The 12,875-nt window shown below is 39.0% G+C and overlaps 3 protein-coding genes across 3 annotated transcripts; all 3 read right to left on the bottom strand.

Annotated features, from left to right (window-relative positions):
- Window positions 1-3,779: 3,779 nt before the first annotated feature.
- On the bottom strand, window positions 3,780-4,142 carry LOC132559231 (ctenidin-1-like). The gene has a single exon (XM_060223852.1). It carries the CDS (start codon window positions 4,140-4,142, stop codon window positions 3,780-3,782), a length of 363 nt encoding a protein of 120 aa, XP_060079835.1.
- A 4,803-nt stretch (window positions 4,143-8,945) lies between these two features.
- Window positions 8,946-9,594, bottom strand: LOC132559219 (uncharacterized). The gene is made up of 2 exons (XM_060223843.1): window positions 9,510-9,594; window positions 8,946-9,265 (listed from the first exon to the last, which is right to left on the bottom strand). Exons 1-2 carry the CDS (start codon window positions 9,592-9,594, stop codon window positions 8,946-8,948), a joined length of 405 nt encoding a protein of 134 aa, XP_060079826.1.
- A 21-nt stretch (window positions 9,595-9,615) lies between these two features.
- LOC132559209 (ribosome-binding protein 1-like) lies at window positions 9,616-10,338 on the bottom strand. The gene has a single exon (XM_060223832.1). The coding sequence runs from the start codon at window positions 10,336-10,338 to the stop codon at window positions 9,616-9,618; it is 723 nt and encodes a 240-aa protein (XP_060079815.1).
- Window positions 10,339-12,875: the final 2,537 nt, after the last annotated feature.

Here is a 12,875-nt window from a genome sequence, read left to right as displayed (position 1 = left end):
TTACACTTTTATGAGAATAACCCCTCCCCATACCTCCCTCCTCCCCCACCTATATCATTCTTCTGTTCGTATATTACAATTCTGTAGGCCGAATCACTTTCTATAAGAAGTCAATCAGTTATATATTGCCAGTGGCGTATTTTGTAGTATGTACTCTCGGCTGGTAAACTGTATGCCGAATCACTTTCCATAATAAGTCAATCGGTGATATCTATCTTGTGCCGTATTTTATAGTATGTACTCTAAGCTGGTAAACTAAATACAGATTAGAATTTTAACATAATAAATCTGTTTCTTTGATATTTGGTCATATAAACTAAATGCTTTACAAGTTATCATTGTAGATGATCCTGATAAAAATCCCTTTTACTGCCGACGACCCTTTGTTACCTGAGGTCATAAGGTCATGTTTTAAGTTTATGTATATATAATACACTTTTCTTTTTTCCTATTTGTACGGGTCACTAGTCTGGCTTTAAAGTGTCTCAACTATCACTAAATCTATGACTAACTGTCCGAAGTGTAGAGGTTCTAATATAACATGATGTGGGCTGTACTTATGTGGCTATATATTTTACCGGACTATAGAGGTTCGTATCTGTCTCGGCAGGGGTTGTAAAGGTTTTAATGTAAAGGTGTGTCTGTATAGCCGTTCGTAATGTAGAGGTTCGTATCTGTCTCGGCAGGGGTTGTAAAGGTTTTAATGTAAAGGTGTGTCTGTATAGCCGTTCGTAATGTAGAGGTTCGTATCTGTCTCGGCAGGGGTTGTAAAGGTTTTAATGTGTGTAAAGGTTTTAATGTAAAGGTGTGTCTGTATAGCCGTTCGTAATGTAGAGGTTCGTATCTGTCTCGGCAGGGGTTGTAAAGGTTTTAATGTAAAGGTGTGTCTGTATAGCCGTTCGTAATGTAGAGGTTCGTATAGCCGTTCGTAATGTAGAGGTTCGGTCTCGGGGTTGTAAAGGTTTTAATGTAAAGGTGTGTCTGTATAGCCGTTCGTTATGTAGTGGTTCGTATCTGTCTCGGCAGGGGTTGTAAAGGTTTTAATGTAAAGGTGTGTCTGTATAGCCGTTCGTAATGTAGAGGTTCGTATCTGTCTCGGCAGGGGTTGTAAAGGTTTTAATGTAAAGGTGTGTCTGTATAGCCGTTCGTAATGTAGAGGTTCGTATCTGTCTCGGCAGAGGTTGTAAAGGTTTTAATGCAAAGGTGTGTCTGTATAGCCGTTCGTAATGTAGAGGTTCTTATCTGTCTCGGCAGGGGTTGTAAAGGTTTTAATGTAAAGGTGTGTCTGTATAGCCGTTCGTAATGTAGAGGTTCGTATCTGTCTCGGCAGGGGTTGTAAAGGTTTTAATGCAAAGGTGTGTCTGTATAGCCGTTCGTAATGTAGAGGTTCGTATCTGTCTCGGCAGGGGTTGTAAAGGTTTTAATGTAAAGGTGTGTCTGTATAGCCGTTCGTAATGTAGAGGTTCTTATCTGTCTCGGCAGGGGTTGTAAAGGTTTTAATGTAAAAGTGTGTCTGTATAGCCGTTCGTAATGTAGAGGTTCGTCTCGGCAGGGGTTGTAAAGGTTTTAATGTAAAAGTGTGTCTGTATAGCCGTTCGTAATGTAGAGGTTCGTATCTGTCTCGGCAGGGGTTGTAAAGGTTTTAATGTAAAGGTGTGTCTGTATAGCCGTTCGTAATGTAGAGGTTCGTATCTGTCTCGGCAGGGGTTGTAAAGGTTTTAATGTAAAGGTGTGTCTGTATAGCCGTTCTTAATATAGAACTTCTGGCATATATCATAAAAGCTTCTTAATTCCGAAATCCAATAAATCTAACCTAATTGAACTCTGAATTTCTTTAAATTAATAGATGTGATTAAGATCATTCTTTCATTTCCCATTTGCTTTGATATTTTCTTATTGTCAGTTGAAATTCAAATATAGTTCAGTGACCGTTAATAACTGTAAATTTAACTCTTGTGTTTTATTTGAGTCGGCAGAGCGCCCGCGGTATCTGCTCAAGGTCAGTATTAACTAATAGAATCACAGGGAGATAACCAGGTACTGGGTAAGTGCATGTGTACTTAAGTACCTCCTTACATCGATATCATTATCACAATTTGATTACTGTCGGCTTGAGATCCGAGCCAGAGATACTATTGTATAACACAGGGACATGAGAATATAAAGACTAAAGTCTAGATGAGTAAAGACCTATATTGTTTTGAACAGAAATATCATCTCAGAGATCTACATCATTATCAAAATAATATCACTATGACAAACTTAGAGGTACGTCATTTGATGTTGTAACCATTTTAACTATCTAATGATGTTTTATGCAAAAAAGTGCATGTACGTCAAACCAATAACCAAACAGAAGGGCCCCTGTGCTATGTATAAATGTAAACTATGGCAGTTGTTTAACATGGAGAGAGAGAGAGAGAGAGAGAGAGAGAGAGAGAGAGAGAGAGAGAGAGAGAGAGAGAGAGAGAGAGAGAGAGAGAGAGAGAGAGAGAGAGAGAGAGAGAGAGAGAGAGAGAGAGAGAGAGAGAGAGAGAGAGAGAGAGAACGCTTTCTGCTTTGCTGTTGTCGTATTGCTTTACAAACTTGTCTGTTTGTCAGTCTGTTTGTTTGCTTGGGTTATCGTCTAAAAAGTCCGGGTCTTCAGGAGGTAGGATCTCGTTGTAGTAGCTGGTGGTTACCTGATTGAACAACATACGGGAGGCCCGTTTATATGCCATCAAGAGCATTGAGGGTAAAACGTCTTGCTCAGCTTCTGATTTATAGAATATGATGAGCTACGTGTAGTCAAATTGTTCTTCTTAACGTATAACCGGAATAGGAAGAGTAATAAAGTGACCGAAATTCGAGGTTTCTTTTCGGGAATTTTAAGCGTTCACTGACGGAGCTTGGAATTTTATAATTTATTTAATTGATTATTTCGAAACTAAAACATGCCTAAAATCTATCTTATTGAGTTGTGTTGATTAAAAAATTTAAAAAAACAAACTCTAGATAGATCATAAAAATGATTAATATTTTTCACATTATGCTGACAGAAGCTACTCGTGTTACAGTTGGTTGAACCTCGGTTGACCGATAAAAACTTCCTTGATGTGTTTTAACACTTAATTGAGGGTAAAAATTCAACCACAATGTTTTTTATTCTGGTTCTATGCAGCCATATGTTATCTTTGGAGTCTCGTTTCCGTATCTTTCTGGTGTTTAACAGGCCTTCTAAACAGAACAGATTTTATAGGTGTGACAAACACGTGAGTCTCTGGCGTCAACAATGGAATTGAGACCAGCAGTTTGTGGGGGAAATGATAGCGAGTGGTTGTTTACTATAAAAGATGTATCAATCAATACTCTGTTGCAGACGCGTCTCTTCTTTAGTTTACCATCTCCTTCAAAGAAACAACATTACTCGTCATCGTTAGATCTTTCAAGTCTCATCATCAGTCAGTCGATAGATAAAAAATACTGTTTCTTTTCCTGTATTTCATTTAACAACGCCGTGAAGCTGGGCGACTAGGGCTAATAAATATCTTATATTGTCCCTTTCAACCGATTGCGAGATGTTACGGCGAGGGAAAGACATGCTGAGGAAAAAGACGACGAGTGAGGGAGTTTTGTATCGCTCCTTCATCGTCATCGTTTTATCGCTTTCGTTCCATTGCTGTTGCATTTTATGCTACATCGTTTAACTGACGTTTGTTTGATTAAAATTCTTCTTTCTCCTCCTCCTCTCCTCCTCCTCCTCCTCCTCCTCCTCCTCCTCCTCCTCCTCATCATCATCATCATCTCCTCCTTCTCCACCTCCTCCCCTGTTCCTCCTTTCCCTCCTCCTCCGTGATCTCCTCCTCCTCTCCTCCTCCTTCCCCTCCTCCTTCCCCTCCTCTCCTCCTCCTCCTCATCTCCACCTCCTCTCCTGTTCCTCCTTCCCCTCCTCTCCTCCTCCTCATCTCCACCTCCTCTCCTCCTCCTTCCCCTCCTGCTTCCCCTCCTCCTTCCTCTCCTTCTCCACCTCCTCTTCCTCCTCCTCCTCTTTCTCCTCCTCCTTCCCCTCCCCCTCTTCCTCCCCCTCTTCCTCCCCCTCCTCTTCTTTCTCCTCCACTCTTTCTCCTCCTCCTCTCCTCCTCCTCGCCGTTGTCGTTAAACATTTTTCCTGTTCATATCCATTCTCGGTCTCCATCTTCTTTTTCCTTCAACCACACAACCTCCCTTTTCAACCCTTGATCGCTTCTTTCTTCTCTTTTAGACTCGACTGTCTCTTTGCGGATTTTGTCTTAGTCGAGACCGATTTCTTTATAAAAACAAGAAATTCCATTCACCTTTACACAAACTTAAGTGTTAAAGTCATTGATTGTCTGTACGTGGTCTCATCGAACAATCACAGTTACCAAAACATTTTAGAAATGACCGCCGATCTTGTATGAATCTGTCTATCGTTAGGGTTATTAGAACAATCTTTGGGGGCATTACCAAAACTTGCTTGATATACTGAAAAACCGACAAAATATCAAACTCTTAGATAAGTCCTTATATAGATATGTTTATTATCCATCAATGTGTTTTTATAAGCATTGTATCTTCTCCTTGCCTTCCCCTACCATCAAACATCCTCACTAATGCTCTTTTTTGATAACTTTCAAGACTCCCTTTTCCCTTTGGCCGGACAATATCTTTTCCCCTCCTTCACGGTGTCTCCCATAAACCAAACTTTCTACAACCCTTCGCGATATGACACTGTTGCGTACGTCGTCACAAATTCTGTGCTTGTGATTATCGTCATCATTTCAAGTGTATTGAGGCAATGTTGATTCGACATTAATAATAAAACCGGCATTCATAGCACCAATATGTGGTACTGGTGATGCTTTTAGAAATGTGAATTAATCATCGATGAAAAAAATTATTCACATCGATGATTTTTTTTGGAAGGTGAACGCCATATTGTACAATCTAATGGCTATGCCACGATTTGAGCTGTCAGTGTGTAACGACATTACATACAACATAGAGCGGTATTTGTTTGAAAAACGGGACAGTACAGCACAGCTTAGTTAATCTCATTGATTTTTCCCTTTTTCAAATATTGAAATACCTTACAATTAAAAAGAAGACATCGAACTGAAACCGACGAGATCGTTTTGATTTCTTTCGTACAAATCTTTCCATTTAAGCACTTGGCCCGGTCACAGATAGAGACAACTATCACTTCTATGCTTTTTCTTGTTCTTTAGTTCTTGGGGTGAACGAACCTGCAATTTCCGAGTTTCGGTCTGTGAAGTATGCATTCTTTTTTTCTAATTGAAATGAAAATGAGAAAATTTTAAATGATTCGGATTCAATCACTGCAGAAAAAAATCCCAATCTAAATGTTCCCGTGTGCATTCACATAATATTTCACTCATTACAATTTCATAGTCTTCACGTACGGTTGTTGGATTCTGATATTAAAACAGGTTTGAATATGTTTTGTTTTTGAAAGTTCATTAAAAAGCTGTAAAGTGCATGTGTGTTTTGAAAAGTGCATTTGAACACGCGGTCCTCATTTTAAATATTTTGTGTGTGTTCTTTCCTTCACATAAAAGTTTGATTTTGTTCTTTCAAACTCTTTGAAGTCATTTTAAGTATAGCCAAGCGTTACTGTATTGTTATAAAATATGAAAGCTCTAACTGAAAAAAATAGGCCATACATTACATGCACCATTAAGAATAGTCTTTCAAATGTTTAATTTATTTGGGTTGTAATTAAGAAATGATAATTTTCTGATGTAAAGGAAAACAAGAAAACGACTTGTTGAATCTGAGTTGGGTTTATTAGAGTTTATAGCTATATGATAAGTTTGTTAATAATAAAAAAAATGTTCCCATTCATGTTAATTTTCACGATGATAGTTACTTTATAATGTTGAAAAAGGAGATCTGTCCGGATTCTCTTTTGTATGAAGCCGATCAAAGAAGCACGTTCTTAATCATTGGCGATATCAACATGACATATGACTCAAAATGACGTCATTATTGAAATGGCGTGTGTAAGGGTGTGTGTGTGTGTGTACATGTAAGGGTGTGTATACGTGTGTGAGTACGTGTGTGTGCGTGTACGTGTGTGTGAGGGTGTGTGTAAGTGTGTGTGTAAGGGTGTGTGTGTGTGTGTACATGTAAGGGTGTGTATACGAGTGTGTGTACGTGTGTGTGCATGTACGTGTGTGTGAGGGTGTGTGTAAGTGTGTGTGTAAGGGTGTGTGTGTGTATGTGTGTACGTGTAAGGGTGTGTATACGTGTGTGTGCGTGTACGTGTGTGTGTGTGTGAGGGTGTGTGTGTGTGTGTGTGTGTGTAAGGTTGTGTGTGTGTGTGTGTGTACGTGTGAGGGTGTGTGTACGTGTGAGTGTGAGTGTGTGTGTGTGCGTGTGCGTGTGTGTGTGTGAGTGCATGTGCGTGGAAGGGTGTATGTGTGTGTTTTGGGGATGGGGTATATTTTACCAAGACTTTTTGAATTTTTGTGATTTTTATCTTATCGATTATATTCTAACTCGAGGCGATGTTCACATTTTCTAACACCCGTATTTTATTTGAAAATCAAAACTTTGCAAAGAATTAAGAAATCATGATAATGAATGTGTTAACTTTTGTATTAATTTGATATCATTTAAATGATATCATCTGGACAGTTTACAGCTTATAATCAAGAGATGAAACTAATCCGATAGCAAGACATTTGAATGATCATTGCACTACATATGAATAAGCATCAGTAGATATCTTAAAGGCCCAAGGCATTGATTCGATAACGGTCCTTCACCTGCTCAAATTGTGTTAAGGGCCTGCGTTACACACGTTTCTCGGGGGATATATTGATAAACAAATTCAATAAACAAGCTAGGTGACGAAGAACAGATGCCCTGAGAATGAGAAGTGTTTTCTGAGACCATGAAAAGTCCGATTTTGGTATCGTTATACAGAAAAATAGGGTAGGATTTTCAGATAGAATTGAATCACGGGCTAAAGAAAACGCGGCTCCAGTATGTTATAAGGTTAGTCGGACGCACGGACGGCGGCGGTACGTTCACGTCCGTCCGCATGAAAACTAACACCGAGGATAAAAAAATTTCATACCAGAAAAAGCTATTTTTCAGTACACAGTATTTTTTGACTTCATAATAGCTTTGCGTCATATTGGTATTAAATGAAATACAGTTGTTCCAAATCAGCTTTCATATCCGAATTTTTTCTCAAAATATAAAATTATAAACTTAACCGTTAATATCGGTATTCGTCGCATCACCATTAAAATCCAATATTTGTCTCTTTTTGCTAAATGCTACTAAAGCCTTCGTAGTGTGGGGGGATCCCTTTTGTTCGGAAGAGAAAGACTAATGAAGCTGTTTTCTCCTTTTGATTTCTTCATTTTCTTCTACATGTTTGCATGTTGTTGTTTAATATCCTCATAAAATTAGCTAGCAGACTTTTAAAAACTTTATTGCAGTGTAAAGAGAAAGACATTAAACTAGCATTGTGTAATAGAGCAACTTATCAGGGCCTAACCAAACAGGACTTGCGGGTATTGTTTGCAGGTACCGCGTGCCCTGGCACGAGACCACCACGTGCCATGAAGGATAAGTAGGAAGCACTAGAGTGGATTGGAAGGTAGATAGTTAGAACTCGCTACTGGGCGCCGAGTCAGTGTCGCTGATAAGCTTCCACTCTGAGATGGGGTAAAATGTTATTCAAAGCTCTTTGTATACGGACCCAGTTGAAGCCATCCGTCTCAAGTACTTGAACGAGGTCATGACCCGACGCTTTCTAGACTGTTGGCCTGCCGAACGAGATCACAGGTTTTGTTTTCACTGTGCATTTGGCACATTGTTTGTCCACGTATGATCGGCTGTGATATAACGAAAAAATAAAGCCAAAATGTGATTTATTGAGCGTAGTTTAGAAGTAATAGTTTTTAGAAAACATCGTTTGATATCTAAAAGAGATATGCCCTTTTAGTTGACAAATGACGCCAGCGTCCTCATATTGTATTAGCGTTTAATTTATTCTATACCTTACGATATAATATTTATGAGAGTGCAGTAGAACAAATGACATATTTGCAGTTGCATTTATTAACCCTAAGATAATGGTCTTGTTACAAACCATGAAGAACAATTAACAGCTCTCCTTTAAAACTCAGCTACAATGAAGCTAGCAAGTACCATAGCATGCTTTTAAAGACCTGTTGTTTAAATGTGGTCACTATGGACAATGAGAACATTTACTGACCGTTGACCAACATCTGAAAAAAGTATTACCAAATCCGTCAAATTTGAAAAGTAACAATAATTTAAAGAGGCGAAGAATGGATGCTGGATGGAAATCGTGATATTGTAAAGAAAATCTTCAACAGTTACTATTAAAAAAATGGAAAGTTCTCAACGGCCCTCTGGCGGCAGAGGTACGGGTCCCACTAAGGGAAATAGTGGCATCGCCTTGAATCCTTTTGTTTTTGTGAAGGTATTTTTAACAAATTTAGCCAGAAGTATACATGGGGGAGGTGGAACCGATTTTGTGTAAATGTTGGGTCTTGGCCACTTTTGGCCTCAGGAGCTGGTCTTAAAAAGGGATAAATAGCAAATTCTTTAAAATTCTTCTTTTAGAAGGAATATCAAGATTGTGTCCATACAGTATTAGTGTAAAGCATGCTTGGGTGAAGAGGACTCGATTTGTTTAAACGGTAGCTTTACTTTGACCCCACTTGGGTAGATAGAAGTAATGTTTAAAATACATTTTCTTGTCAAGTATTTAGACGAAACATTTCTAATATCTTTTTTGAGGGGCCTTAACTTTTCGTAAATAGGGGCGATATCCGATTTGGAATGCATAATATTAATATATAAGACAGTAAGATGTATGGTATTTAACTGCCACATTTGATGGTACACATAGTGTTGACACCTGTTTGTGTGGTCAACTGTTACCAGATTTTCGATAAGGTAATTCCACTTGTCCTCGAACACTGGTATGTTTTGTCCTGGATTCCTGGGACATGGTTCTTCTTGTCCTGAATTCCTGGGATATGGTTCCTCTTGTTCTGGTTTCCTGGGACATGGTATCTCTTGTCCTGGATTCCTTTGACACGGTTCCTCTTGTCCTGAATTCCTGGGATATGGTTTCTATTGTCCTGGATTTCTGGGACATGGTTCTTCTTGTCCAGGATTCCTGGGACATGGTCCTTCTTGTTGTTGGTTCTTGGGATATGGTCCCTCTTGTCTGTAATTCTCGGACATGGCTCCTCTTGTCAATGAATACTGGGATATGATACCTCTTGTAGTGGTTTCCTGGGACATAGTCCTTGTTTCTCTTGGTTCTTGGTATATGGTCCCTCTAGTCCTGTAATTCTCGGATATGGCTCCCCTTGTCCAGGATTACTGGGATATGGTACCTCTTGTAGTGGTTTCCTAGGACGTGTTTCTTCTTGTCCTGGATCCCTCGGACATGGTTCCTCTTGTCCAGAATTACTGGGATATGGTACTGGTACCTCTTTTAGTGGTTTCCTGGGACATGGTTCCTCTTGTTCTGGATTTCTGGGACGTGGTTCCTCTTGTCCAAGATTCCTGGAACATAGTCTTTATTGCTCTGGGTTCTTAGGATATGGTCCATCTTGTCCTGTATTTCTCGGACATGGCTCCTCTTGTCGATGGAATTGGTACCTCTTGTAGTGGTTTCTTGGGAGATGGTTCTTCTTGTCCTGAATTCATGGGACATGTTTCCTTTTGTCCTGAATTCCTTTGACATGGTTCCTCTTGTCCTGAATTCCTGGGACATAGTTCTTCTTGTTCTAGATTCCAAGGACATGTTTCCTTTTGTCCTGAATTCCTGGGACATGGTTCCTCTTTTCCTGAATTCCTGGGACATGGTTCTTCTTGTCCTGAATTCCTGGGACATGGTTCCTCTTTTCCTGAATTCCTGTTGCATGGTCCACGTTGCTGTTGGTTCTTGGGATATGGTCCCTCTTGTCCTGGATGGTTTCCTGGGACATGGTTCCTCTTGTCCTGGATTCCTGTGACATGGTTCTTCTTGTCCGGAATTCCTGGGACATGGTACCTCTTTTCCTGGATTCCTGGGACATGGTTCGCCTTGTCCTGAATTCCTGGGACATAGTTCTTCTTGTCCTGGATTTCTGGGACATGGTACTTCTTGTCCTGAATTCCTGGGACATGGTGCCTTGTCATGGATTCCTGGGACATGGTTCCTCTTGTCCTGGATTCCCGGGACATGGTCCCTGTTGTTCTGGATTCTTGGGGCATGGTCCCTCTTCTCCTAGATTCCTGGAATATTGTCCCTCTTGTGCTGGGTTTCTGGGACATGGTACCTCTTATTCCTGATTTTTAGGACATGGTACCTCTTATCCTGGATTTTTAGGACATAGTTAGCAGTAGGTTCACATTGGCTATGCTCTCAAGAATTTTGTAGGTTTGCACCATATCATTTTGTAGCCTACGATACTCAGTTTGGAACACCGAGCGACGTATCCTAACTCGGAATGTGAGGTCTTTTTACAGCTACATTGGATTCTTTAACAGAGAGTGTTATATGTCTATAGGTCAAGTCATCGTCATAATGTCAATAATTCTTTTGGTCTCGGACACTTATTCTGAGATGTGATCACGTGACTTTTTTGTCTGATGTAACTTATTCCATTGATCTTCTCGCCGTTGTTTTACACGGTAATGACGTCAGACCTGATATTGCTTGGAGTTATTAGTGATTCCTTCCAGGAGATAGGAGTGACGTTAACTGTTCCTTACGTAGAATCCTCCAGTGATCCTTACAACTGTTTATATGTTTCTTGTTTCTACGGAAATGAGAAGAAATGTAAGATTTAAAAATCGATTTATAACAAGAAATTACACTATAGTGTTGGCATGTCATTTTTATCTCAAGTATCACTGATTACCGGAAATACAATTGTCCCGTAACATCACGTGATACCCGTATCTAATGACCATGTTCAGCTCGAGAGAGGCAGAGAAATCCCGGAAATGAAGGTGGTTATGAAGCGTAACAGATTGTTGTATCTCCAATGCTTAATTTCGTCATTGTCGTCATTGCCTTTTTAAATCGTATCTTGTATCTCATTGGTAAGTATTTCTGTGGTGCCGATATGACATCACAAATGTATCTAAAAATACAATTTCTGAAGATAACTGAATTTAATGTGATGATATAAGTTACATTTTACTTACCTAATCAATTTGGTTTTCGTTTTGTTTACATGCAGATTTTTCTGTCTGAAATATGAAGTTTATGACTGATACTAAATGTCGTGTGTTTCTTACTCAATATTCTGTTGTATCGTATTTCCGAAGTTGTCATAATGATAAAATTTGAAGTAACATTTTTCATGTATAAAGAACAATAAAATTCTTACGAATTATAATGATGAGATATCAAATGTAATATTGTCTTTTCTTATAATCATATTTAGATAATGAAATAGATGTCAAGGCAACACTATCAATACGTCACTTCCGGAAAAGGAACGCTACACGTGACATTATAGATTAAAATGTTGGTTTGTCAGTACCAGCATGTTTTTTAAACTGCGCAACATTCATACCCTCAACAGGGTCATTAAATACGTTAAGATAAATGTATCGTCTAAAAAGAAAGAAATTGTGATAACACAAAAAATGCAAACGACATTCATGAAGGGCCTTGGCGATTATGTAGTGTTTCATGCCGTATATATTCCTAACACTTTATAGGGGTATGGCGGTATTAAACATGTCGTAATGATTTCTCATTTATCGTCGATATCTCAACCCCTAATTAACCTATCACACGGAGTTACGTATGCATGTAGTTATTTTAAGTTGTTTTCTGACATCGGTATTGACACACGAAAAAATATAGGATTTTCGTATTGTTGTAAAATTTTCATTGTATAAAAACGGAGACCGGTAAGGGTAAATTTAATCCGGGATACAGCGCACAGCAACATATACTGGACGGGGAATCAAACAGTTAATGTCAAAATTTTAATCGATATTTCTAAGGTGTCGTTTCAGGAAAACGTTAACGCCGAAACCACTCATTATTTACAGCCCAGGGGAGGTGGGTGATTTCGTGGGGCCACGTGTGTGACAAGTCTCTCCGAAAGGCGTCTTCTTTCAACCGATCTGGAGGACTTTGCGAGCGTTAAGAATTAAGTGAAACGTTACTCGGGGTGTTATTGTCCCCCCGGGAAGGTTTGGATTGAGTGATGTAACCATATAGTTAGATCATGGGGTTCTACGGACGCTACAGTGTACGAAATTAGGTTTATAAACAACAGAATCGTAAGAGGCCACATGAAGCCATGTTTCTGTTTCTTGGGTCCTATGTACGCGATACTGCAGGAGTTTATAAATAACACCTTACACTTAGGCCAGACAACAAATATTGTTATTTCTTTGGTTCTAGACGCGACACCAACGTAATGTCCACACCGTATATTATAAAAAAACACCTTCCTTATACGAAAGACGAAACCTTTCCTAACCACTCGAATTAGCTTCATTTTTGCTATTTCATGGGGTTCTGGAGACGTGAAACTGTACAAATAAGGTTTATAAACAATATTGAAGCCAAAAATCATATTTTTTTTCAATTAAGATATTTTAAAAAGTATCGTAATAAACTTTTGAGACGAGAACACATGATACTTAGATATAAACTTGAATATGGAAGCCATCCACACAGACTTGTGAATTTCTAACAACAATTTAAAAAATGTGAATGTTTACTGCTAGTACACCTATTCCTATGGAAACTTGTTGAATAAAAAGATACTAGCTGAGATCGGGTTTACAGTAAAAACATTGTACTTCCATACATGTTTAAATGAAGTTACCTAGTTACC

The sequence above is a fragment of the Ylistrum balloti genome, unplaced genomic scaffold (genome assembly GCF_031769215.1).
Source record: "Ylistrum balloti isolate Yb309-2 unplaced genomic scaffold, AGI_CSIRO_Ybal_v1 Utg369662, whole genome shotgun sequence".
NCBI lineage: Eukaryota > Metazoa > Mollusca > Bivalvia > Pectinida > Pectinidae > Ylistrum > Ylistrum balloti.
The sequence above is the reverse complement of the archived record's forward strand: the minus strand, read 5'-3'. Positions and strand labels throughout refer to the sequence as shown.

Coding starts and splice junctions, on each gene's coding strand:
- LOC132559209 (XM_060223832.1), bottom strand. CDS start 10,338: ATGTCCCAGAAACCCAGCACAAGAGGGACAATATTCCAGGAATCTAGG.
- LOC132559231 (XM_060223852.1), bottom strand. CDS start 4,142: ATGTTTAACGACAACGGCGAGGAGGAGGAGAGGAGGAGGAGAAAGAGT.
- LOC132559219 (XM_060223843.1), bottom strand. CDS start 9,594: ATGTTCCAGGAATCTTGGACAAGAGGAACCACGTCCCAGAAATCCAGA. Junction 9,266..9,509: donor CCAGGAAACCACTAAAAGAG/GTACCAGTACCA, acceptor TTCATTGACAAG/AGGAGCCATGTCCGAGAATT.